This window comes from Microtus ochrogaster, linkage group LG5 (genome assembly GCF_000317375.1).
Source record: "Microtus ochrogaster isolate Prairie Vole_2 linkage group LG5, MicOch1.0, whole genome shotgun sequence".
Classification (NCBI taxonomy): domain Eukaryota; kingdom Metazoa; phylum Chordata; class Mammalia; order Rodentia; family Cricetidae; genus Microtus; species Microtus ochrogaster.
Window position 1 is genome coordinate 41,716,362 of NC_022031.1, and position 26,443 is coordinate 41,742,804.

At 51.4% G+C, this 26,443-nt stretch overlaps 1 protein-coding gene and 1 non-coding gene across 2 annotated transcripts in view; one reads left to right on the forward strand and one right to left on the reverse strand.

The window, feature by feature from the left end:
- Positions 1-26,443, reverse strand: part of Gabbr2 (gamma-aminobutyric acid type B receptor subunit 2) — a 344,134-nt gene that overhangs the window by 11,952 nt on the left and 305,739 nt on the right. The window contains exons 14-17 of the mRNA XM_013351873.2: positions 10,300-10,410; positions 7,784-8,008; positions 4,462-4,644; positions 1,475-1,604 (exon numbers count right to left, since the gene is read on the reverse strand). Coding sequence (XP_013207327.2) covers positions 1,475-1,604; positions 4,462-4,644; positions 7,784-8,008; positions 10,300-10,410 — 649 coding nt within the window. The remainder of the gene's footprint in view (positions 1-1,474; positions 1,605-4,461; positions 4,645-7,783; positions 8,009-10,299; positions 10,411-26,443) is intronic.
- Positions 10,633-10,736, forward strand: LOC113457790. Its single transcript, XR_003378284.1, has one exon. It is a non-coding gene; the product is annotated as a U6 spliceosomal RNA (small nuclear RNA).

A 26,443-nucleotide genomic window follows, 5' to 3' on the forward strand; every position in this document is an offset into this window, starting at 1 on the left:
CGTAGGCTAGAATCTTCCCGGTAAGCCACCTTGGGGTGCTACACACAGATGATTGGAAATGGGTTAGTCCAGGTGCGAGAGTTAGCCGAGAAAAGGGCTGGAGCTAAAGAGCCAAGCAGTGATTGAAAGAATGCGGTGTCCATGTAATTATTTCGGGTAAAGCTAGCCGAGTGGCGGGAAGTAGCCCGCCGCTCCTAATACTACACAGGCTGACCTCAAATTCACAGAGATCCACCTGTCTCTGCCTCCTGAGTGCTGGAATTAAAGGCATGTGCCACCACCACCCAGCTAAAGTTTTCTTTTTAAGAGTTGCCATGGTCATGATGTCTCTTCACAGCAACTGAAACCCTAACTAAGACAGGCTGCATGCCTCTGTATGTATGTACACCGTAATGCTGGCTTCTCGCACTTGGAGATCACTCTCATATCTTTTTTAAATTTTAAAGAGATTTTTTTATTTTAATGTATATGTGTGTGCCTGTATGAGTTTACGTGATCCTCAGGCATGCCCAAGGAGGCCAGAAGAGGGCATCAGACCCCTGGAAACTAGAGCTACAGCTGGTTATGAGCTGCTCAGTGTGGGTGCTGGGAACCGTACCCGGGTCCTCTCAAGGCATGTTCTTAGCCACTGAACCATTTCTCCAGACCCTTTACTACCTCCCATCATTGCTAGGAACGGAAGCCAGGGCCTCAAACATGATAGGTAGACTCTACCCTGCTCCTCAGCTGTCTTCCTATCCCTTACCACACTCCTAAGTGGCTATACAATGGCTCTGTTGTTTCATAATCAATGAGGTCACTCTAAATGATGCGCATGTACATTAGTGGGAGTCTTTCTTACTGACTAATAATGTTGTGTTGAGCACGTAGGATGCATTTCCTACGTGGATGTATTTCCAAGGGTGGATGCCTGCTTGGGAAGCTGCTAACTCAAGTTTAACAGTTCGTATTTGCGAGGGCTGGCGCGATTTCCATCATCAAAGGCAAACGTCCTCTTCCAAACATCCACCCACACTGGCTTTTGCTGAGAGGTAGATAGAGAGCGGCCCATGTCACGGTGACCTACTCTTCTCATGTGGTTGGTAAGAGGGACACTGTAACACAGTCACCTGATTGTTCTTTTCCTGTATACAGATGAGCTGCATCTTGAACCGTGAAACACTGTTTCAGGAGTAACTATAAATCAACTCCGAGGAACAGAGAGGGAAATAGAGTGTCCCCGTGAGAACCCTGGGGCGCCGCTGCACTGTATACAAGTGGACACGGTGCCTGAGGGTAAGAAGGTAAAGCTCAGGGCTGGCGATGTGGGGAGCAGGCTCCGGAGAGACTTGAAGCTGTAGGCAGGAGATGAGGACCCAGTGTGTCAGCCTGGCCTGTGTGCATGGCTCCAGACCAGGTGCCCCCCCCCTTTCTCTGAGCCTCACTTTCATCTACAAAGTGATGGGTCCCATCTCTGGGCCCCGTCTCTTCTCACCTGAGCTCTCTGTGAAGTTGCCCAAGCTGAGGATGTCGTTGAGTTCTTGGTAGTGATTCTGTTTGATGTATGTGGTCTTCTCTGGGGTGTCTTGTAGCTGCATGGTGACTTCTTCCAAGTCTTTGTCCAGCTGGAAGACAAGGCTCCATTTGAGACTGAGTCCCCAGGCCCAGCCCCTGCCCCCTCCAGGGTTCTGCTGCTGCAGCTTTTTTTTTTCTTTTGTTTTTTTGAGACAGGGTTTCTCTGTGTAGCCCTGGCTGTCTTGGAGCTTGCTCTGTAGCCCAGGCCGGCCTCCAGCTCAGAGGTCTGCTTGCCTCTGAGTGCTAGGACTAAAGGCATGTGCTACCACCACTTGGCATGACCTCTGTATGTAGAAGAACTTTGTCACGCTCATTCAAGCATGAGCTGACATGAGATGGATCAGGGCTGTCTGGATTTGAGCCTTGAGAGGGACCAAGCAAGCCCAGGAGGCAAGACAAGAACCAGGGACAAGGGACTAGGCCAGTTAGGCCAGCAGGAGCCAGGCTACGCTTTGTGGCTCTGTACTGAGTCTCGGTCTCTGTTTGTAGTGCAAGGGCATCACAGTTCCTCCCTCACAGGGTGGATGGAGACTCCGTGAGATGACAAATGGGGACTTTAGCCCACTGCCTGACTCCTAAGGGGACCAGCTGCTAGAGGACTGTCACCACAGTGACCCGTCAGTCCCCAGCCAGGAGGCCTGAAGGCAGAGCTCCGTATCTCTGAGTCCCACACTATCATCCAGGCTCCAGCCAGCTGGGGTCACCTGGGGGAGTTGAGTATAATGGGGCTCAGTCACGCCCAGATTACCGAAGAATCTGGTTACTAAGCCAGGGGGGTATGTTGGAGGTAGGCAATGGGAGTTGGGATGGCTAGTGTGTATCCTTCTATAGAACAGGAAGGGAGTCATGTTAACTGTCAATCATGCTTCTGAGGTCAGGGGCAGACTTAATGCTTAATAAGTTTCTACATGAAAGAAAAAAAAGACTTTTATTTGTGCTACACAGTAGCAGGGCTGGGAGTGGAGGATGGGCCCACTGGGAAGTCAGACTGTGGCCCAATAGGGCAAACAATGTTACATTGGGGCTGTCAACCGTGGCTCAGGCTTCCTGCAGTGGGAGATTGCATTGCTGGAAGGACATGGAAGGCTTAGTATGGTGCCATGTTATTGTTTGTGATAGATGCCTGCTATTCAGAGAGGACTAGCAATGGGCTCAGAGGGGCAAACGCTGACTCTTCCTTGCCACTGAGGCGGGTGTGGGATGCCCTGTCTTTTTTTTTTTTTTTCAAATTGAGAAAAGGAAAAAAAAGAAAAAAGTTTCCGCCTCCTCCCAGCCTCCCATTTCCCTCCCCCTCCTCCCACCCTTCTCCCCCTCCCCCCACTCATCTCCCCCTCCCTCTCCAGTCCAAAGAGCAGTCAGGGTTCCCTGCCCTGTGGAAAGTCCAAGGTCCTCCCCCCCTCCATCCATATCAAGGAAGGTGAACATCCAAACTGGCTAGGCTCCCACAAAGCCAGAACATGTAGTAGGATCAAAACCCCTTGCCATTGTCCTTGGCTTCTCATCAGCCCTCATTGTTCGCCATGTTCAGAGAGTCCGGTTTTATCCTATGCTTTTTCAGTCACAGTCCAGCTGGGATGCCCTGTCTTAAAGCATTTCAGGTACATGGACCAAGTGTGTTGATTCTCTCCCTGTGTGGCAGGGTTCTATGAACCCTATTAGAGGTCACTGGATCTAGCAAATGAAAACACAGAAGTCCCAGTTGAATTTAAACCTCAAAGAGCAAAAGCTCCCTTGCAGTTTAGGTATAGCCTGCACTCAGTATGGAGTATGCTTTACTGAAAACACAATCGGTCGTTTATTTGAAATACAGATTTAACTGGGCAGCCATATCTGATCTAGCAACTGGCTTCTTCCCTGCAAGTGTCTAGCAGGAGGCTACATTTCTCAGCATCCTCTGTGGCTAAGCAAGCTCATGAACATTTTGGCAGCAGAGAGAGGCAGAACCAAACTGCATTTTTTTGGGGGTATATGTGTGTGTAGTTGTCTTAAGAGGTGATCCCTTGTGTGGGCTTTCTATGTCTCCCCTTCCTGAGAATCGATGCCTACACCCTGCTGTGCCTGGGGAGTGGCAGGGAGCAGGAGAAGGGCCTTCACCCCACAAATGACTCTGCTGGCACCCCGTCCTCAGGGCCATTAGGTGAGAAAGAAATAAATGCGCTTTTTTTTTTTTTTTTTTTTTTTTTTGAGACAGGGTCTCTCTCTCTATAGCCCTGGCTGTCCGGGAACTCTGCAGACCAGCCTGGCCTCAAACTCACAATGATCTACACTTGCCTCCGCCTCCCAAGTGCCAGGATCAAAGGCATGTGCCACTGTGGCCTGGCTAACACACTTTCTTTGGCTCACTTTCCTTTTTGAGACGCGCCCCTGCTATGGAACCCAGACTGGCCTCAAACCCGTGACCCTCCTTCCTCAGCTTCCCTTTTGGGGCTTCTTGTGTTTGAAGTCTCTTTGCTGCTGTTAATCCTGACCTGACTCAGCCCAGACATAAATTCAGCCAGACCCCTGACCCTAGGCAGTGAGAGAGAGATGGGTTCCATTCTATCTGAGGGTGTGGCTTAGACCCGAAGCACCCTAGCTATGGCCTCCCTGGACTATTCAAAAAGCAGTTCAGACCTTGAGGACAGGGTCACGGCAGCACAGTCTGTGGCACCTGTCCTTGTACCCTCTTTTCATGTTGGGCATCAGAGAGTTATGTGGGCCCTCCATGAAGAAACGCCAAGATTCCTCTCTGAACGTGTCCTGGATCAGGGGAATTTGTATTCTAGGAGTCCAGGCCAACTGGGCACTAAGTTTGGGTCAGATATGACAAACTCCCTGCTGTCATGACCCGGGGTGTTCTGGAGGACGGTGGAGGCCAGGCAGAGGGGCCAAGACAGGAGGAGGCGTGGCCTCCAGATGGGGACGCACCTCTGTGATCTTCATCCTTAGGCGGTGGTTTTCTGACTGCAACCCTTCTAGGCGTGACGTGCTCGCCTGGTTTACGCTGGTGACCGAAGTGGAAGTCTTCGAATCTTCTTTCTTCTGGTTCTGTGTGAACTGGAATCGCCTGTTCTGAGTGGCTGCGTCGGGGTTTGTCCTCAGAGTGATGAGCTGAAGGCACAGAGGGGATTTGATGTGAGACTCCTGCCGTGTTCCTCTCCCCACAACCACGCCCCTCCACCCGGACCCACTCCGGACTAACAGGGGCCCTGAGAAAGAGTCAGGCTGGGGCTCATGCTCCGCTCTGGCACAGCCTGGAGCACAACAGTGGGCAGGCAGCTTCCGCTCACTGAGCCTTAGAGTCCTTCTGGGACAGGACAGTCGGCCTCCTGACCCTGGCTCTTCCGCACCCCACCTAAAGTCAGAGGCAGTCCTCGGCCCCGGGTGGAGTCCTGCTGTGGAGCGTTTTTTTACAGCGGTGAGATGGAAAGTAAAGACTTCCACAACCATGGTGAATTTAGTGATCAGCTGCCGACCTGTTTGCCCCGGCAAAGTCATTTAACAGCTTAAATCCCTCACATCTGTTACAGTACAGGTTCCACGGGGCAGGGGTCTGGTGTGATTTTGAACAATTAATGAAGATTTTCATTTTATTTTTAATTCTATGTATATGTGTACATGTATGTGGGGGTGGTTGTGTGTGCATGTGGTGCAGTTGCCTGTGGAGGCCAGAAGAGGGAGCTGGATCTTCTGAAGCTGGAGTTAGAGGCGGAGCTGTGAGCCACCTGATTGGGTGTGTGGACCTGAACCTGATCTCTCTGTAAGCACAGTTTGGGCCGTGAGCTACGGTAGAACACACCCAGCCTCATGAAAAAAGAATTCTTAAAAAGCTGAGAAGAAAAGTTGTGACTTGGCCCTGATCTTACCCATGCATTCTAGAATTTTCGTCATCCCAAGGTGGGCTCTGGGCCTAAGAGCTGTGGCGGAGTTACCATGCCTCTATCAGGACTCCTTAGATTTGGGGTGTGGGTATGAAGAGGGGCTTGATTGTCATCAGGCCCGAAGGGATTAAGGATAGAGTGGCTACCAGGAGCTGCTGCGCTGTGGGTGGCATGGACTAGGGTGGGGGCTGAGGTGGGGGCCGGGGTGGAGATGGGGGCTTGTCTGGAAGGGACAGTGCGGGAGGCAATTCCAAGGTTGGGGGAGATCCAGTATAGGCAAAGGGGTCTGGGTCTCAGGGCACTTAGGGGAGGGCAATTATTATTATTATTATTATTATTATTATTATTATTATTATTATTATTATTATTATATTTATCACTGTGTGTGGGCACATAGCAAGGCATGCATGCGAGGGTCGGAGAACAGGAGCCCATTCTTTCTTCCCATTTTCCTTATGGGCTCCGAGGTTCCAACTCAGGCTGTCAAGCCTTTGTGTTAAGGGCTTAAGCCTCTGACTCATCTTGCCAGCTTTTATTTTTAAGACAAGTTCTTCTACAGCCCAGGTTGGCCTCAATTTCCTATGTAGCCCAGCCTGGTCTTGAACATCTGGTCCTCCTGTGTCTTATCTACCAGATGCTGGGATTACAGGCTTGTGCTACCATGGGAAGGCCAGGTGGAATGGAAGATGGGGTTCTCGGGGTACTGGAAGAGCCCCCAGAGAGCTGAAACACAACTCAGCATTGAGAATTTGGCTTCTGTGCCCAGAGATCAGTGAGATGCTGTCAAAGCTGACATGACAAATGGCTCAATCACAGCTGGGCTTACAGAATCTGGCACACTTTTCAGGATGCAGAATGTTCGGGTGCAGGCAGGGAGGTGCTGACGCTGGCCTGGGACTTGAGTAGGGAGTGAACAATTAGAGATGGAGACTACACACTGGAGGATCTCCAGGTCCGTTCTGGTTGAACGAATGTGCCCGGGGATGGAGGTACCCCAGTAACCCCAGGAAACTCTCTTCTCTCCTTCTTTGCTACTAACACTCCTATCTCAGGGGTGACTTTCCCAGACCGTCTTCTGGCCCTTGGGGCCACTGAGGTCAGGTTGCATGGGTCCCTAAGAGGTTAAGGCCACTTCATTTATGGATGCGAAAGATAGTTCTTTTTTTTTTTTTTTTTTTTTTGGCTTTTCGAGACAGGGTTTCTCTGTACCTTTGGAGCCTGTCCTGGAACTAGCTCTGTAGACCAGGCTGGTCTCGAACTCACAGAGATCCGCCTGCCTCTGCCTCCCGAGTGCTGGGATTAAAGGCGTGCGCCACCACCGCCTGGCCGAAAGATAGTTCTTGCCAAATATCTCTCCAAGCTGGTCCTCCGGACTGGTGTGACAGATATATCCCACTATGACTACAGGCCATATGTGGCTGAGCAGAGCTATGGGTGCTATGGGTGCTGTCCAACACAGAATCATAAGCTTACTTGAAGCTATGTACTTTTGTGTGATCTTTCAACACTCCATTGAGTTAAGAAATTGCCTCTCGAGCATGACCTTTGCGGATGATAGTGTCGTGTCACAGGGTCAAAGGGCTGGAAGTGCTTGCGCTCTGAGAGGCAAGCCGACACTGAATGTGGCTGTTCCTTATGACCCAGAAATATCACTTCCAAGACCACTTCAGCAGATAATTGGAAACAAGAAAAATGTGTTATGTAGAAAAAAAAATGTTCTTTAAAAAGATCTACAATAGGCCAGGTGGTAGTGGTGGTGCACGCCTTTAATCCCAGCACTTTGGAGGCAGAGTTAGGTGTATCTCTGTGAGTTCTAGGATAGCCAAAGCTACACAGAGAAACCCTGTCTCAAAAAAAAAACTGTAATAATCGAAACGTTCAGCAAAAAGGATAAAGTGCACATGAAAGCAATGGACTCGCCTTCCGGGATGCAGTGGGTGTGGGAAAAGATGAAGGGTGGGAAGCTAAGTTAAAGACACAAGGGAAAAGAAGTTGTGCTCTGGTCTTCAGAGGCAAGGCTTCCAGTCTTTCAATAAACGGAGACCAGGAGGTCGGAAAAAGATCCCCAGCACCCGCAGGGTGGAAGGAGAGAACTGAGTCCAGGCGTGTGTATGACATGGTACTCATGCAACCCCTCCTCTCCTCACCACATAGACAGGAAACACATTAAGTACCAAAGTAAACACTAAGAGTTTGATAATTCGGGGGTGATGAAGTTTATGAAGTTTCTGGGGATCTTGTTCTCTTTCTTTCCTAGCTTTTTTCCCCTGTGTGCATAGTGCGTTTCCACATGTCCCCCTCCCCAGGTGTGGTGGGTTCTGCATTGCCTCGTGAGGGGCAGAGGCAGAGGCAGAGGCAGAGGCAGGTACCTTTGGCACAAACACCAGGCAGAGAGTGATCGTGCTACAGAAGATGATGACCAGGGCCACAATGCAGAACTGCACGTTGGGCTGGTCCCGTGTTAGGAAGGAGACGGCAGCCCCGATGATGCACATGATGCCCACGTTGTACACGCTCATCCCGATGTACTTGCTGTCGTTGAGGGCAGGGATGCTCACGTTGCGTGTTTCCCACGCTAAGAAGCAACCGAACAACTGAAATGGTGACAGAAAGGGGAGGCGGTCACTACCTGGCGGAGGCCCCTCTCCCTGCTCAGCAAACTGCAGGGGCATCGAGTTGCTACCAACTGCCTACATGTGTGGCCCCAAGTTGCATCCTGAGGAAACGCAGACCGGGGGTGTGTGAGCCCCCCAGTTTCTCCTTCACACTCACGACTGGCTCCTGCAGAGACCTATGAGAGGCCACGGGTGAAGGAACCTCACATAAGATCTTGAGTGTTTTCCCTCACTCTCTGGAGAGCACTGAGGTACAGAGAGGAAAAAATGGCGGCCACACAGTACTGGAGTGGCAGGAGTGGGCTGTGTTTATAGAGTTCCAGAAGAGTCCAGTGTAGTATTTTTCTAGCACACCAGGGGAAAGGGTTGCATTCCTTCCCTTCAGATAGAAAGAGTGGATTGTGATGGGTGGCGCTCCAGCAGCCATCTTAGACAGTGTGGCGTGGGTGTGGGCGCAGCACGGTTGTGGGCGTCCCCATCTCAGCGCCTCTGGAGCAGGTTCCAGAGGGAAACCACCCATTTCTTCAGTCACCATTGTTTTTGGCTTTCCCTCACGTGCAGTTTTCTTCCTAAGCAACCCATCTCCCTACAGAAGCAAACAGGATAGGAGCAGATAGGAGAGAGGCCCAAGGAGAAACATCAGCCCCCACAGTGCTCTGAGGGAGGGGCGGCCAGGAGCAGGCCACATCTGCCCCTCTGGGTGGTAGTGAGGAAGACTGAGGGAGACTGGAGACCTTCTCAGGGCCTTCTCACCAATGCCTCTCCTGTTTGTTTCTTATCGTAACTCAGGGCACTCCACATCTGTCATTGCTGTGATGACTGCTTTCTGAGGGTGGCCCAGTTTGGCATCCATGGTACATAAGTAGGTGAGACAAGTCAGACACTTGGAATGGTCTCTGTGAGTCACTGGCCATGGACTCTGAACAGGTCACTTTACCTCTTAAGGTCTGACCTGCAGCACCTGGGAGGTGGGATAACACTCATGCTCCAGGGCCTCTGTTTGGATAGGGTGAGAGGGGTGTGGTAGGATGGAGTAGGGTGGGGTGTCAGGGGACTTAGGGTGGGGTGGGATGGGGTGTCCGGGGACTTAGGATGGGGTGTCTGGGGACTTAGGATGGGGTGGGATGGGGTATCAGGGGACTTAGGATGGGGTGGGGTGGGATATCTGCAGTTGTCTTTCGCCATCTTCCCAATGTTTTCACATTGAAAACTCCCCTTTCTGCTTTTCATAAAGCTTTGGCTGTTCTAATTGGTTTATAGAGGATGGGTGGCTGTCTGGGGCGCAGGCTGTACCTCGAGTTCAGTAACACTGGGATTACAGGTTTGTGCCCCACACCATGCTGACGGGTTCTTTCTCAGATCCCTTTACTAGGAAAGGGAAGCCTTGGAATCAGACACCAGGTGAGGCAAGGAAGCCATCGTCTGCTGGAAACCTTCCCTGGGCGGGTCCTTCATGCATTATCCCGTCAGTCCCCAGAGGTCACCTCTCAGAGGAAGAAGCACAGGATGGACCAGACACAGGGACCTGCCTGGGTGGGGCCCATGGTGGCGAGTGGCAGGGCCTGGTGAGAGCCTAAGACTGTAGCTCTGACTGGGATGCAGTGACCAGCACGGGCTTGTCTGGAGACCTGGCGGTTCCTGCAGAGCTCTGGAGAGCGTCAGTGACAGGAGGGACAGAGTGGCGTGTTCTTAGACCTTCAAGGAGTGGAATGAGGACTCAAGGTGCTGAGCTGAGAAAGGAAGAGCTTTCTTGCCGTCTGTAATCTGCAATAGTGACCCTGGCCCTCACAGGTAAATCCACATCCAGAGCCCTGGAAGCGGTGAATGTGGCCTTACTGGCGGCGGTGCGTGGGGTGGGTGGGCGAGGGAGTCTTTGGAGGTACAATTAGGGACCTGTGAATGGAATTTTTCCAGATCATCTAGTTGGTCCCTAAATCCAATGATAAGGATTAAAAAGAAGAGGGGAGGGAGTTAGAGATAAGCCACCAATCACAAGTCAAGGACCGCCTGGAGCCACCTTCACTGGAGGAATCCCGGAAGGGCTCTTCCTTAGAGCCTGCAGAGGAAACACAACCTTGCCTCAGGAGGGAAACGGGGGCATCACTTCTGCCTGTCTCCCAGGGCTGTGGTGGGGTCTGAAACCAGGTTTAGAGACTAAGGGTTTAGTCATATGGAGGATGCTCTGTTTATTTTCATGTTGTGAAGGCCCCTAGGAGAAACAGGCCTGGCAAAGCAGCGTCCCCAAACTCTGCCTGCCGCTTGGCACTTACCATGAGGAGCCCCTTGTAGGCGTAGACGATGCCGAGCCAGATGGTCATGTGGGTGTTTTCGCAGTGTTCCAGCAGTGGGCGGATGGAGATGTCCCGGCCTGCTGGGTCCGGCTGCATCAAGAGAAAACAAAAACCCCGGGGATGGACTGGCTATCTTCCAGCAGCGGAGTCCCTGGCCGAGGCCCCCTTTCCTCCCATACTCCACAGCCAGTGATGCACCAGGAGACCTCGCATTCCCGTGCTGGGATGGAAGTGCCAGCTGACACTGTGCTCATTCAAGCCTGGCCAAACCTGGCTGACGGGGCTGCCAGGGCCCAGGTTCTGACTCTTGATTGTAGTAACAGTGGCAGCACAGATCTCAAACTGGAATGGTACTGATGGGATTAGCATGGCCCCTGCTCAACGACAAGCAAATTCCTGAAGTGTTCCATATTTGTGCTGAGGCACTATGGACAATGGATGGCTTCTGGGAGACAGAGTCAGTTTTTTTTTCTTTTTTTAAATTTATTTATTTATTATGTACACAATTTTTCTTTCGTGTGTGCCTGCAGGCCAGAAGAGGGCACCGGCTCTCATTATAGATGGCTGTGAGCTACCATGTGGTTGCTGGGAATTGAACTCAGGACCTCTGGAAGAGCAGCCAGTGCTCTTAACCACTGAGCCATCTCTCCAGCCTCCCAGAGTCAGTTTTCTTTAAGGGTGTGGTCCCTGCCTGTGTTCCAGTGGCTGGCTCCACACCCAGAAATGTGTGGACAGCACAAACTGGATTCTGGGGTTATATAAAATAGGGGGGGCACAAAATTAGGGGGAGTAGGAAGATGGGGTGGCTATGGGAGAAGTTAGGGGGAAGAGTGTGTGTATGGAATAGGATCAAAATCCATTGTAGCAAATTCTCAAGGAATCAACAAAAACATTATAGTAAGAAAATTCCCGGGCGGTGGTGGTGCACGCCTTTATCCCAGCACTCGGGAGGCAGAGGCAGGCGGATCTCTGTGAGTTCGAGACCAGCCTGGTCTACAAGAGCTAGTTCCAGGACAGGCTCCAAAACCACAGAGAAACCCTGTCTCGGAAAAAAAAAAATTCCAGTAACAACTCAGCCCAAAGGAGGTACGTGTAAGGCTTGTTGAAAGAGCAAGTGAGAGAACTGGCTGTACATTGGGCAAAGAGGTCTGGAGGAGTCCCTGGAGTGGGCTTGGGCAGCTGAAATTACAGGACAGCTTGGCTCACCCATACATAGGGCCCATTGCGAGCCCATCTAGGAAGACATACATTGAAGAAGCTGTGATGGCAGCCATGTTATATATCACACGACACAGCCTGGGCCAAAGCCGATTGGACAAGAGGTGGGTACCTGACTCTAGGCAGCCAATCCTGAGACAGGTCAGAGATCTACGCAAGCTCTTTGACAGCGCTCTTCCCACAGAGATGCTAGAGACTGGAATGAGCTATCCTGGACACTCCTCTTTCCCGAGTCACTTGAAGACAAGCTTCAGATTTAACTCTCCAATCAGATATTTAACTCTTAAATATCTCAGCATGTGTCCTAAGAGTGAGGACACTGTCTAGCGGCTACACGCTCACATTTTCCAGCTGGAACAGTGGGGTGCTCTATTTGTTAGCCATTTCCACACTTCACCAGTGGGCCCAACGGGTACTTTAAGGAACCTTGCATTTTTCCCCCCCAAATCAGGATTCACCCCAGGACCAGTCCACTGTGTTTTCTTGTGTCTCCCTGACTTGCATTTGTCTCAAACAACGCCCTGGCTCACTTTGGTCTTTCGTTTCATCCATATTCCCGAGGAATCAGCTCAGTTAACTGTTGTTAACTCTTCCTTGATGTGGATTTACTGGCTGTTGTCATGATTGGCTTCAGGTCACACATGTTGGGCAGGAACCCTGCAGAAGAGACATCCCTTGCGTGTGTTACCTCAGGGCATAAGATGACACTTTGTCCAATGGCTGGGGATAGCAACTGTGCTCACATGGCTGTGGTGGCCTCACCACTTGAAAGGTAGCCTTGCCCCTCTGTGATTAAGCAGTCACCTGTTGGAGCCGCTGGGAGACCCTGCGAAGATCCTGTGTTCCACAAACATCAGCTCGGGGCTAGTGACTCTGGGAACCGTGAACCAGGGATTTGCTAACTGTCACCCCATCTGGACAGAACACATTCTGCTCGAAACAGCCCTTTCTCTCTCCCCTCGTTACTTTTGGCCTCGTGAGTTCTTTTAAATGCAGCGTCTCCCAGCCCGTTGCTATCATTATGCATTTTGACTCGCTTATGCAGATCTGGCCAGAGAAAACGCCGGCATGTTGCCTCCGATGCTTTCTCCCACATGTTCCTGTCATCTTTATTTTTTGAACACTTTCTTGTTTCTTGGCACAGGATGTTCTCAGCTCGCCTGGCATTTCCCTTGCCCCAGCATCGGAACTGGTTATTTTTCCTTTCAGTGCAATGGTGTTTAGAAACCAACATCTGAGTAGTTTGTGGACTGCCTGAGGGTATCATTACTTTTATTCCTATGTATATATGTGTGTGCATATGTATGTATATATGTGCGCATATATCTATCATCTATTAGTTTTATCTATTAAGTATCAATTATCATCTGTCACTTTTCAAGGATCTATTTATCATTTATCTTTCTTTATTATTTAAGCATCTATTAATTATTTGTCTATTTACCTATCTATCATCTATGTATCATTCACCTATCAACTATGAATCCTTTATCTCCCATCTACCAGTCATCTATCAATCATCCACGTTTCTGTCACTGCTCATCTATTTACCCCCCATGTATCATATAGTCCATATCTGTTCATTTATCTTTTTTAGATAAATCCATGCCTCAGAGATCTTGCTTGCCTCTCCCATTCCCTAATTTCACCTCTCTTCTTGCAATGAGATCTGACTTTCAACCAACTCATCATATTTACTGACTTGCCTTTTCGCAACACAGCTTCAGAATCCATTCATAGAGAGATACCAACAAGAAATTTACTTAGTAAAGTTGACCTTTCTTAGCAAATCTGTTTGCCAGTTCAGTGGGTCCCCCGAGAGCACATTGTCAAAGAAAGGTGTTCAGGCTGCTGTTTTCTTCTGAAGGTGTTCCTGACAGTAAGAGATGGGCATGCCCAGGGTCAATCGTAGGAAGAAGGGGCACTTTGATGGGGCTCATGGTGTGGAAGGCACGCGAGACTAGAAATCCTCCCTCGCCTAGCTCTTCTGTAGGCTTGGCTTTGGAGGCAGACACTGCCTGGGTTCCCGTGGGTGAGAAAAGATGGTGTTCCCGTATGGAAACAGGAAGAGGTTGGGGTCTATGGGTTCAGGCCATCTTATTTTTAGATTGCTTGACTGCATGCTCTTTTGGGCTCTATGTCCCCTTCCTTAGCTGTGCCAAGCCATGAAAGACATTGGCTTTGTTTCTTCAAGTCTATGGGGTTGGAGTCCACATGTGAACAGGAGTGTTAGAAGGGGCAGGAGGTTCCTGAGGTGGCCTGGGCTGGAGATGACCCCTTCACAGCACCCTCAGGGACTGGGATGCATCCATCATGAGCTATGGTTTCCAGATAAGCTTCCTGGTTTAATTATGGAGACAGAATGAACTTGTTCCCAAGGTCAGCAGTGACAACCACGCAGACATCAGGATGCAGGAGCAGAGGCTTTTCACATCGTCCTCTTGCTGCCCCCTCTCCATCAGAAGCAATGAGGTTCCTGTCCTTGGGAGGTTAGGCGATGATGGGAGTCTTTCAACACAGTCGAGGGACCCTGGTACCGAATCTCAAGGCAAACTAAGCAAGCCATTGTTGGGTTATCCAGATCCCACGTGGGACTTGGGTCCTCAAGCAGACTTGCGGGAGTCATACCCATGGGGAGGAAGAGTCGCCACCTTAGAGTTTTTGAGGTATCATTGTCACGTACCAAACTGCCACTAGAGGTCACCAGAGAACTGTGTGGTGTGCTGTGGATTAATCTACCTGCTTCTGGGAACACAGAATCAGGAGTTCAGCGAGGCTGAAAATGGGGAAGCTGTCAGAGGCATTCCCTGAGACACAGGGAAGTATCGATTGGCCTAGCAGAGGCCACTGAGGCCAGATGTCCAAGCACTGTGGTAGAGCCACTCAGCTTCCAGGGCAGCTATGAGAGGGGCTGCTCGGGGATGCGACCCTGCCCTGGGCTCATCTCACTGTGGGCTGACCACGCAGTCCAGGGCCTGTGTTCCTGGTCCTCGGGTCTGCCTCTCTTCCAAGGACTGCATCTCCTCTGGCTTAACAGCGCTGCTCTTTCTTGGGATGACGGACTGTGAAGATTTGCGGTCTGCTCCATTCTCTCTCGATTTCTCCCTTCCTTCCATTTTTCTCACCTGGCAATTAGTCAGGTACTTATCCATCCATCCAACCATCCATCCCATAACCACTAAAGCAACCTTATTTTCCAGGTACTGCTGTGGGCATAGGAATGTCACTGCCAGCAGGACAGAAGAGTGTCCTGCTCTCATGGATCGCCCATTTAGGACTGGGTGGCTTCCATGAGAGGTGGTCCAGGGAGACCTCCTCCCATGCAATGGTAATGGAAAAACAATGGATAAGCAAGGGTAAGGCTACGACTCACCTCCTGCTGGTTGCTAGGGTAAGAATGCCACTCTCAGAATGCAGCAAGATCTTATGTTCACTCTACAGGACGCAGAGGCACAGATAACTAACTGAGTAAGCAGCCCAGGCCCTCTAGCTGCTAAGTCACAGGGATTTCTGGTATTTCTCCCAACCTCACCACTTGCCCTTCTAACCTAACCCACACTGCCCTGCTTCTCCTAAGCATCCTGCTAAACTCTAAGGAGACCATAGGTATGAACCTGTTTTGTGCTTCAGTGGGGAACGACTTCACTGTTGAGCATTCGGTAGAAGATTTTAGAAGCCCTGGTACTCCGAGAAGGCTGAACCCAAGCTAAGGATATGCTTGCCTGCGTGGCAGGGCTCTGTGGACACCTGCTTGGCATGGCCGGAGGGCAGACATGTTGGCTCCTGGTCCAGCTCTGCTCAGCAGGAGGGATCCACAAGCTGTCTGGGAAAGCCTACCTCATCTGTGCACGGGAAGGAGAGCAGCTGGCCTGAGTCCCTCTGTAGGATGCAGTTGCTGACAATGTAGGTCAGCAGCCCCCAGGCACATCATGTGGGCAGGCAGGTCAGCACCTGGGTCCACCCACGTGGGCCTGGAAGGATAAAGACCTTGGTCCTGGCCCAGTCTTATTGGGAGAACTTTGGCAAGCCTTTTTTTTTTTTTAGGTTTTAGCATCCTAGCTGCAAAGGGAGACCCTTATTGGTGTTTGCGTGTGTGTGTGTATGTGTGTTTGTGTGTGTGTGTACATATATGAATGTGTATATTTCTGTTTATGTCAGTACAGAGGCTAGAGGTCACTCTTGGACCCATCCCCTTTGTTTTTCTGACAAAGGGTCTCTTGTCTCTCTGTTGGACCTGGGACTTGTCAGTTTGGCTGAGCTGGCTGGCCAGGGAGCCTCAGGAGTTTGTCTGTCTCCACCTCCCTAGTTCTGAGATTGCAAGCATGTGAGCCCTGTGCCTGACTTTTTACGTAGGTGCTGGAGGCAAATTCGTGTGTTCGCACTTACTGTCTCCCAGCGCCATTGCCCTTGCCGCTCTCAGTGCACTGCATAGCGAATGGGAGCTGGGTCAAAGGCAGGTGGTTACCCCTGTCCATCATTCTATCATTTACTCCTTCATAGGAGCTCTTTCTGTATTTCCCTGCTGTACATCATGCAGGCACTAGAGCCTGGGTGTCCAAGACCACTCTGATGCCAGTGTCCTAGCCAACCCAGGTGTTGGGCAAGCCACACAGCGCTGCTGTAAAGAGCAGAGGTAATAGGTTTTCCCCAAAGAACCCCAACATCGTGTGGGACGCTCAGATGGAAGGCCTGTCTCAGGTCAGTCCCTCTAGAGAGGCTCTTCCAAAGTGCTGACATAGCGTGAGATCCCCAAACCCAGGAATGAACAAGTGGGAACGCCTGACACGGCCAGGCCAGCTGTGTGAGCCCCTGTGTCAGCTCTACCAAGAAAATTGGTAGATTTTCTTCTTGTTGTATGTATCGATGTATGTGTGTGTGCCTGCGTATGTGCCTGCGTGTGTGTGTGTGCCTGTGTGTGTGTGCCTGAGTGAGTGTGTATGTGCTGGTGAGCATGTAACTTTCGGGGGATTTATTTTCGGTGCCTTGAGATGCCTTTTTTCTGGGGCAGGTTAGTCGATGCTGCCTCTTTTGGGGGAAGATGGAGAACCCTAACAGGAAACCTGGGCAGAGAGAGAGCATGGTCTCCATCACTCCGCAGCTGTGTGAGTTTGAACACAGGCCTCTCTAAGCCCTGGTTTCCTCACCTGCAGACTCCCAGGGCTAGCAGGGAAATGACGGGGGGGGGGGGTAACTAACAGGTGTGTTTACGCCCGCAGAAGCTGAGAGGCCTCCTGATGTGTCAACCGTCATTATTCTCTTCAACTGCAAGAGTCTCAGAGTGCTGCAGCCAGGAGGAACCTTCCAGAAGCCTCAGGGGCTAGGCTGCTTATCTCAGCAGCAGGCTAGAAGCTGTCACTTCAGGTAAGAATTTCTCTCTCTCTCCCTCCTTTCCTTTCCTTTCCTTTCCTTTCCTTTCCTTTCCTTTCCTTTCCTTTCCTTTCCTTTCCTTTCCTTTCTCTGTGTAGCCCTGGCTGGCCTAGAACTCTGGAGACCATGCTGGCCTCAAACTCAGAGATCCGCCTGCCTCTGCCTCCTGAGTGCTGGGATTAAAGGTGTGCGCCACCACCAGCAAGAAGAAGAATTACATTTTGAACATTTTGATTACAAGTTTTTACCTGCCCCTAGAATCACAGATCGGACAGGGAAGTATGACATCATCCCCAGGTACCCTTGAGGACACTCCTGGTAGCTTTTCCTTTGTGGGTGCAGAGTGCTGGTCTTTATGGTGAGGGGGTATCTGTGCTTTGCAGGATACCCTGGGCCTACGCACTAAACACCACTGTGCCCTTTAGTCTCGTGACAGCCACTCTCTTCCCCGACTCAGTTTGCAAACACTAAGAAGTTTATGTACAAACCTAGCTCTTCTTTTCATATTAGAGAAACCGAGGCCCAGAAAAGGACTCGCGGCAAGTATTGGCGCAATGTTCTGGCCTCTGTCCTATGTGCTGGAGGGAACAGCCGGGGCAAAGGCAGAGGCTGGATCATTGAACTGTGTCCAGAAAGTAATGAGGGAAGGCACTAACCGCCCGGGGATGCGAAGTGGGACCGAGACAGCAAGGACCTCTCCACTCTCAGAGGTGTCTTGAGTATGACCTTGGGGTCCAGTGGACATTCCAAGGCTCTGTAAGCCACAGCCGTGGGGGGATTGAGGCTCACGGTGCAGCCACCTGTGCTGCAGCGGCTGCAGGTGTTCATCTAGCAGGCTCTCCTGGACTGACCTCAGGGCAGTATGGCAAGGAATAGGAGTTTTATATCCACGTAGAGCAGAGCAGACGAGACACTTGTGTGAGAGGGCTTAGCAAGGCAGAGGCAGAGTCTAGGCCAGAGAGCCTTCCCACAGAGTACGCGGGAAATCTCCACCGCCTTCCGCATCTCTTCTCAGGGAGAGAGGCCTTCTGCACAGCACGGTGTGGGCTTGTGCACCTGTGCACTTCCCTGCTGGTCTCGCATCCTGGGAAGCAAAAGACCTTCTTGGCACAGCCAATGATTCTGAGCCAACCAGCGCTCCTCAAGGGGGACTTTCATGAGGGGCTGTGGGTTTGTTGTCTCCTAGGGGGTCTGCAGGGCCTGAACACTCTTCAGCGAACTCGCTAAGTCAAGGGAGACCAGTGTCTTGCACCTAGAATCCCCACCCTACCCCCACTACAAATGCAAGGATGACCTAGCAACCAGGAATGGGAGGCAAGGGACTTGAGGAGACAGTCCTTATGCTTCAGAGGTGAGAGATAGATTGGTGGTCTGCAGACACACTTCACTTGGACCATTTTTAACTTCGCTAGTGGGTAAAACTCTAGTGACTTCATATGGAACACATATTTCTAGCTTTTTTTGGAATACACAAGCCCCTTGGCAACATGGGGTAACCTGGGCTTGGGGTAGCCTTGGATCAGTGCTGCCATAGTGAGGGTGGGCTGCTTGTACTTCAAGTGTAGCCTTTACGGGGACTGATGTCTCCACTCATGCTTTAGAGTCAAGAGGAAGCCCGAAGGAGCCTTTGCTTCTCTGTGTGTCCATGTATGTTCGTGTGTGTGTGTGTGGTGCATGTGCCCATACCTGTACATGCATGTGGAGATGTGGAGGCCAGAGGAAAAGCTTGGCTGCTGTTCCTCAGGAGCTGTCAAGCTTAGTTTTTGACATCGTATTTCTCATTTGGCCTGGGGCTTGCCAATTGGGCTGAGAAGCCAGAGAACCCTAGGATCCTCTTGTTTCCGTCCCCCCAGTTGTGGGATTATAGGCATTGACATGCTTGGCTTTGTTTGTTTTTCTGAGACAGGGTTTCTCTGTGTAGCTCTGGCTGTCCCGAGACTAGATCTGTAGACCAGGCTGGCCTCGAACTCAAGAGATCTGCCTACCTCTGCCTCCTGAGTGCTGGGATTAAAGGTTTGCACCATCAGTGTCCAGCTTTAGGTTGTAGAGATTGGATCTGTAGTGACATTTCACTTGTATTTTAATAAATAAAGCTTGCCTGAAGACCAGAGAGTAAAACAGTTCCAATGGTCGGCCTTACAGACCAGGCAGTGATAACACACACCTTTAATCCCAGTAGTCACACAAGTTGCCATAGAAACTGCTTGGTGCTCGCCTTTAATCTCAGGAGTTGAGAGGATTATAAAACGGGAGGAGACAACTCTCATACACAGCCTCATTCTGAGATTCCTGGACACAGGATCGCCATTTTCAGACTGAGGTCGAGGTAAAAGCCAGTGGCTGGCTGCTTTGCTTTTCTGGTTTTCGGGTTAAACCCCAATTTCTGTCTCTGAGTTTTTATTAATCATGCATGCTTCAAGATCCATGTCCTCATGCTTACAAGGCAGGCTTTACCAGCTGAGCTATCTCCCCAGCTCTTAGGAACGTTTTCTCCCAAGTTTTCCTAGCGAAGTGCCAGAACCTGGTGTGAGCAGCTGGTGATGAAGTCTGTGGATGGGAAGCAGGCAGCCCCCCTCCCTCCCAGGTACAAAGTGCTGGGGAACCTGCTGCACTGGAAGCTGGAGGGAAGTCCCTTTAGGAACACTGCCCTCTGTGTATATGTGTTCAAGAATTTCTACCAATATCCAGGGAGGGCTGGAGGCCTGTACGGAGTGCTGGGGCTGTGAGCAGGAACTGGCCCAGGAGCCAACAGGAAAGGCAGACATTTAGCTGGCTCAGGATTTCCAGAGTCGGTCTTGGGGTTGGAGGCAGACCTTCCTGGGAGGTCTCTGCTGCCGTGGGGAATATAATTAGCCACATGGTCACCTGAAGTGACAATGCTGAGTGGAAAGTATCCCTGCTGACCTTGGGAAAGCAAATCTATTTCCTCCTGTCCTATAAGGGCAGCCCTGGGGACGCTAAGGCAGCAGCTCCCAGCAAGCAGCAGACACTTGGCCCTGCTGCTGAAGTTTGACCTCACAGGTGCGTTCAGGGGACCCCTGAGAGTAGAGTCCCCTCCCACTTGCCGTCTGTGAGCCAAGGACAAACAACAGCCAGAGACAGAGAGAGATAGCAGGAACAAGGAGAAACGTGGGTTCCTCAGACACCGAGGCAGCACAGCCCTAGTCAAGGTGACAGTACCAAGTCCTGAGCACAGGTCATTTGTCCTGTACCCAGCACTGAGGGAACCTGACCACAGGGGAGAAGGCAGCAAGCTATTCGCTTCTGAGATCACCTCAGATCCACCTCACTGTCACGCCTGTTTCCTGTCTCTCTCTTTCCACTCTCTCGGATCTTCTCTTCTGTTCCTGGGCCTGAGACGGAGCCTGTGATCGTTGCCTCCTGCAGTTCCACACCCAGTTCTGTGGGCACTGGTTTTGATGCTCCTCTAAGCTAGGAAAGCTCCCAGTGGCCCCTGGGCAACTCCAAGAGACCCAGTGCAGGGCCCCTTGGAGCATTACAGGTCTCCCAGCTTCTGCTCACCCTGTCCTTCCCACTTTGGGTCTTTCTTAGGGATCTCCACTGACATCCTGTCCCCCTCCTGCCTATGGGCACCCCTCTAGCCCAGCATTCGCCAACGTGAGCTCACCACCCTCTTCCCTTCAACCTGTCACTGCTCCTGGATTTGCTGGTCCCAAGAGTGGCCACAGTCACTATCCACCAGGTAAGACCTTGACCAGGTGTCTCCCTAATCCTTCTGGTTCCTTCATGATGCCCACCTACCCCTCACTGAGCAGCTACACGGAGTGGCTAATTCACAAACCTGGGTGGAGGTTTGACCCCTGGCAACTGCTTCCTGTCCCAGGCTCCTGAGGCCTTTAGTACCTGGTCACTTCTAAATGTCCCTCACCACCCAGCCGCACCAGTGGCTTCCATGCTGCAGGAAAGTTCTTAATCCTCTTGTCTGCCTCGGTGGCAGTCCCATTACCCATCCAACCGCATCCCCTGGCTCAGAATCACCCCGGGTTGGGTCCTGCCTTTACTCTTCAGGCAGCCATTACAATTGTTCTCCAGGCCTTTCTTTCCTACAGTGGTGCGTGTCTCCTGTGCTTTGCTTTCTTTGTCCCCACCGCTTGTCCCTCCTCCTGCTAATCCCTGCCCTGACTGACCACTTGCTTTGGGTCAGGTTCTAGACCAAGTGTGTCACATGACGAGCTCACTTTATTCATCCATCATCCTGGGCTTGGCTCCAGGACACCCTCTGTGCTAGGGGACACTGTGAGGCTCAGAGAGGTTGAGTAACAAGCTCTAGGTCACAGAGGTATAACAAGGGACAGAGTTGGCACTGGCACCAAGGTCACAGGATCTCCAAACCTCTGCTCTAACACAGGGTAGCCGACAGTGTGGTGTGCCAGGAGGAGATCTCAGATGCCCCTGGATGGTGCTCCCTTCCTGACATTTTCCAGAGTAGCCTCTGCAGCCGCTGGTACTGCCCAGTGCAGTATCTTATCCTTTGTGCTTATGACTCAGGGGAGGATGGGAACCCTACCCTAAGCTGGCCAGGGCTATCCCATCTTCTCCATATTTTCCTCCTGCTTTGCTAACCCCTTAAATTACAAGGTCTCTGAGGGGACAATTGCCTCCAAATTTAGGTGACTTCTGGGTCCCCTGAAGTGAGACAAGCTATGTCCAGGCTTTCCTGCCCCGTAGTTGGCAGGGCTGAGCTCTCTCCTACCCAGTCTCTGACCTTGAGGCAATGGGAGTACACAGCTCAGCCAGGGCCTGGTCACACAGCCATATCAGCAGCTCCTCACTCAGTACTAGACCTGGCGGCTTACAGACTACGCTGGCTGTCAAGTTCCAGCCCAGTCTCCCGTGAAGAGGAAAGTGACAGAACTAGGGTGTGAAGAGGCTTACAATCAGGACACTGTGCCAGGGGACCAGGACAGAGCCTGGCCACTCTACTCTGGCCGCGTGCAAGCTCTGTCTTACATTGGTCATTGCATCAGTTCCTTGCTCTGCCACCCACCCTGATCATTCCATAGCCATTAGCCTTGGTCCCACCTGAACAGGAAAGAACCGAGCCCAGAGCCCCATGGACCTCAGCCAAGGTCACACAGCTGACGCTTAAGCCCCTCCTTGCACGACATGTTCTTCTCTGGCACTCTGGGCATTCCTGCTCACCAAGGAGAAAGGAAGGGCGCTGCCTGGTGGAGTCGGATTGCCTCCTCTCCTAGTCCCTGCTTCTGCTCCAAATCGACAGTTTGCATGCGGCTAAAGGTAGCCTGGAATTCCCTTGGGGCCCTGGTGTGATGGCGGGCTGCTGTGCTGTACCGGGGTTGCCATGCCAGGACCACTGCATGCTCACTTGTCTTTGGAGAAATGTTGGCATCACCTGCTAGAGGGTTGTTCTAAGCATTTAAGTAAGAACACGGGGAGACAAAAGACGACAAGGCCACGAGACACGCACGCCCGTGTAACACGGGCGAGAACAATGCAGGCATTTGATTTTCCCCTTGTCATTCCATGAAGCATCATCCTGGAAGCCCCAAAGTGTGCTGCCGTAGAGACAGCTCCAAAAATAGCTGCTGTGGCTGCTGCCATGTTGGGTGGAAGTGGGGATCCCCGTGTGGCCAGAGGCCACAGAGTGTGCACCCCTTCCTTATTGTTTCAAGCCTGCTGGGGTTGTCGGCTCTGTGCTGCTGCCAGAGTCACTAGGGATGACAAGGTGCTCCCGGGTTAGAGCACGAAGCTGTTCGCCCCTCGTCTCTCTCATCCCCTTCAGCAAGGAACGGCGAGCAGAGAGCATGTGAAGCTGTTGCATATCCTGCGGGGAATGGTCTAAAAGGCAGCACTGTGTCTCTGAAGAGAATCCTCCTGGGCTCCCAGCCTTTCTCTGCATACCTCTAGTGGTGAGGATCTCACCACCTCCTAGGGGAGCCCAGTTTACTTGTCCTTAGGCAGGGCTTCAGGAGAAACGTTCTCTTCTGCCTAAGCTGGATCCAGGGACTTCTCCACATGCCTCCACTCTGTCCTTGGGGCCTCTTCCTTCAGTTCAGCACAGCCCCTCTGAGGTTAGGGACAGAGCTCATCCACCCTGCCTGCTCTTTTCTGGGTAAATGTCAACTCTGCCTGCACAGGACACTGTCTATGTCTTTCTCTACCGAGCTCCCCTTAACTGTTAACATTACTTACTATTTCCATGGGCCATGGGGGTCTAACCTGATGTCCCCTCTGCATGCCTAGCATCCTATTTACCTGGGGCTGTCCCCTGAGCATTGGTTATGTAACAACACCCATTGAGGAGGCTCACGGCACAATACACACACACACACACACACACACACACACACACACACACACACACACTTGCACACATGGACGCCCATGCACGTAGAAGAAGGGGCCCCTTGGCCTCCCATCACCCCTCCTGACTTTTCCATGTCTCCTTTCTGTGGCAGGATGTATCACTCAGCATGCTATTTCAAAACTAGGTCACAAGGGCTACTGATAAATGACCTTAATGATCTGGGGCCAAAAGGATGACAGAGGCCCAACCTGAGAGAAGATGAGTAGGGATGAGATCTGGGAAGTTAGACTTATAAAAAACCCAGAGAATGTACCTGCCTTTGGCCCAGTGAGAAGGCAAGCCTGTAACATAAGCTTAATTTTCACCATTACGATCTTCCGGGACTCTGAGCCAGTGTGGTTGGACAGGAAGTATCTGTGCTAATTATAGATGGGGGGGATCTGGGCTGAGGGGGGCACAGGGGCTGACAGGAGGGGTCAGAGGCAGCACAGACTGGTGCACACTGACATCCCGCTACGTACCCACATCTTAGCCCCGATAGCCATCTGAGGGCACTAGGCCTGGCCAATGGGCTGGAGGTGGACGTGTCAGCTGACCCACGTGGGCTGAAGTACGGAGAGTTGTTGTGAGAGCCATGCCGCTTTATTTGTGGTCCAGATGGCAAATTGCCTCCGGGAAGAAGATGGCTGTCCGGGACAGCCACCTGGACTCACAGCTGGACCGAGTCTCTGCTGTGTCAGCTATGGAGACACTGTGGCTCTTTGTTACTGTGGCCTGGCTGAGCCTTGCCAACACGGGAATGCAGTGAGACTGGCCCTGGGCTCAGTGCTCTGCCCAGTCACCATATTCACTCTTGGAAAGGGTTCCCTCGGCATCCCATGGCTTGCATAGAGGATCCCGTGAGGACTCAGAGCCACAGATACCCAAGCCCCCATGTAGAACAGCCGATGCTCCTGCAACTTTCACGCATCCTCCCATGCACGGGAACGTATTTATGTTACTTATAGTTTTTCTTCTTGCTCTATAGGGAAATGGAGGCACAGAGTAGGGAAGCCATTTGTTCAGGATCCCAGCGTCCTAGGTCTGGTAGGCCTGAGATTGGAACGCTTTGGGAGGCCAGTGGTTTGGGGCTGTCAGAAGCATCAGCCATAATATCCCGAGCCTCTGTCGGACTAAGCGCTTTCAGCCATGACGGGAGACTGAACAGATCACATTCAGATTTTATGGCCAAGCAAATCCTTGTGTTTTGATTTATTACAGCAATGCTGACTTCCTGATTTTAAGCCAACACAGCCTGAAGTGAGACGGAAGGAAAACAGTGGAGCATTTGAGACTTTCAGTTTAGCTTGTTGTGTTTTACCGGAACAGCTCAGCAGACTTCCTTCTGCCCCAGTCTCCCCAGTTTGGTTCTCTGTAGCTTTCTGAGGTAGAGGGGTTCAGGCCTCCCTGAACCCATGGGGAGATGCTTCCCTTCAGGTGTGTGGTGTAGAGAATGGGCCTCAGCATGTGGAAATGTAAACAAACAGCAAGCTGGTCCCAGGACCAGAGGATTGGCGAACGCTAATTAAGAGATTTTCCTACTGTAAAACATTAAAAGTAATGGACTAATTCAAAATTATAAATTGTAGAACTTTCTAGACTCTTCAACTTGCAAAAGATACACACACACACACACACACACACACACACACACACACACACACACTTTGTAAGAGGCAGAGATGGTTCCTAGGATTTTTCAACTTCAGACCATGAAACCCATGACTCTACTGATTTTGGGACATGTGGGTCTTCTGTGTTCTATGTCATTCACCGTGTCTTTCTTCTTACCATCAGACAAGGGACACCTGATCCTCCTCTCTGTCTGCTGCGTACTGCCTGGGATGTCCGGGATGTCTGGGATGTCACCTGCTCATATACTTCGGAAGGTGACTGTCTGTTAGAACAAAGTCTGACGGTCTTAGCACACGCTGGAGGCCTCCTGGGATGTGTTCCTGCACCCCATTCCACTTCTTCATGCTGCACTCCCTTGGTCCGTTCCTGCCTCCTCAGTCCTCCCCCAGATTTCTTAGTGGTTGTCACCTCTCTCAGTGCTAGGCTCTAGGGTTCTCTGAGCTGTGATCTGGGGAGAAAACAAAGCCTGGGGGACAATGTCAGAAACCCCCCAACGTGGGCCTGGGTTGCGGGGTCATGAGAACAGGAAGACTGAGTTCCTCGAGACTAATCGAAAGGCACGTGTTTACTGAGGATCAAAGATGCTGTTCCAGAAGTGAGCGGGCCTGTGTGTGCCAGTGGGCACAGCAGAATGGGTGTGTGCTGGGGCCTGTGTGTGCCAGTGGGCACAGCAGAATGGGTGTGCGCTGGTGACAAAGCGCACGGAGATCTGCCAGGAAGCACCACGGATATGAGTGTAATTAATAGGTAATTTGCATGCACAGGAAGCGAGGAGGCTGCCAGGAGACTGATAAGAGCAGTTATTAAATAGAGCGAGTGTGTGGAAGAGAGGCCGGGGGTGGCTGGATTTCCTTTTGTCCTGGGTCCCCCCAAACACCACAGGAGTCACAGACAGACCCACAGTAGCACTAAAGCTGGGACCAGATTTCTCAGTCATCCCCCTCCCTGGCCAAATGAACCAGCCAGTTGATTGCTGCTGCTAGGTCAGGTGACACTGCTGTCCCCTGCACCAGGTGGGTGGGTGGTGTCATAGATAGCAAGGTGACCTCGGGCTCAGCTGCCTGGGCTCCAGGCTCAACTATGTCTTTAGAAGTATGACTTCCAGATGGTCACTTCTCTTCTCCCCTCCCCCATACCCAGCTAACCACACTTTGATTGCCAGTGGCTTCCCCTGTTCTAGAAACTCCTTGTCAACGGACTATGTACTAAGTGGCTTTTGGTGACTGGCTTCTTTCACTGAACAAAGCTTCGTAAGTGCATGCGCGTGTGTCAGGTGTGAGAGCATAGTTGTACAATATTCCCTTGTGTTGATACACCACTTTTGCTTGTCTGCTTACAGCTGATAGATATGTGTGCTCTTCTGGCCCCTGGACGACAGCCCTGTGGCATGCAGGCACACTTTTCTAAGTGATGCATATCTTCATATCTCCTGCATATCTACGGGCAGATTTCCTAGTCACATGGTGACTGTTGAATGTTTTTTTTTATTTTTTTTATTATTTTTATTTTTCGAGACAGGGCTTCTCCGTAGCTTTTGGTTCCTGTCCTGGAACTAGCTCTTGTAGACCAGGCTGG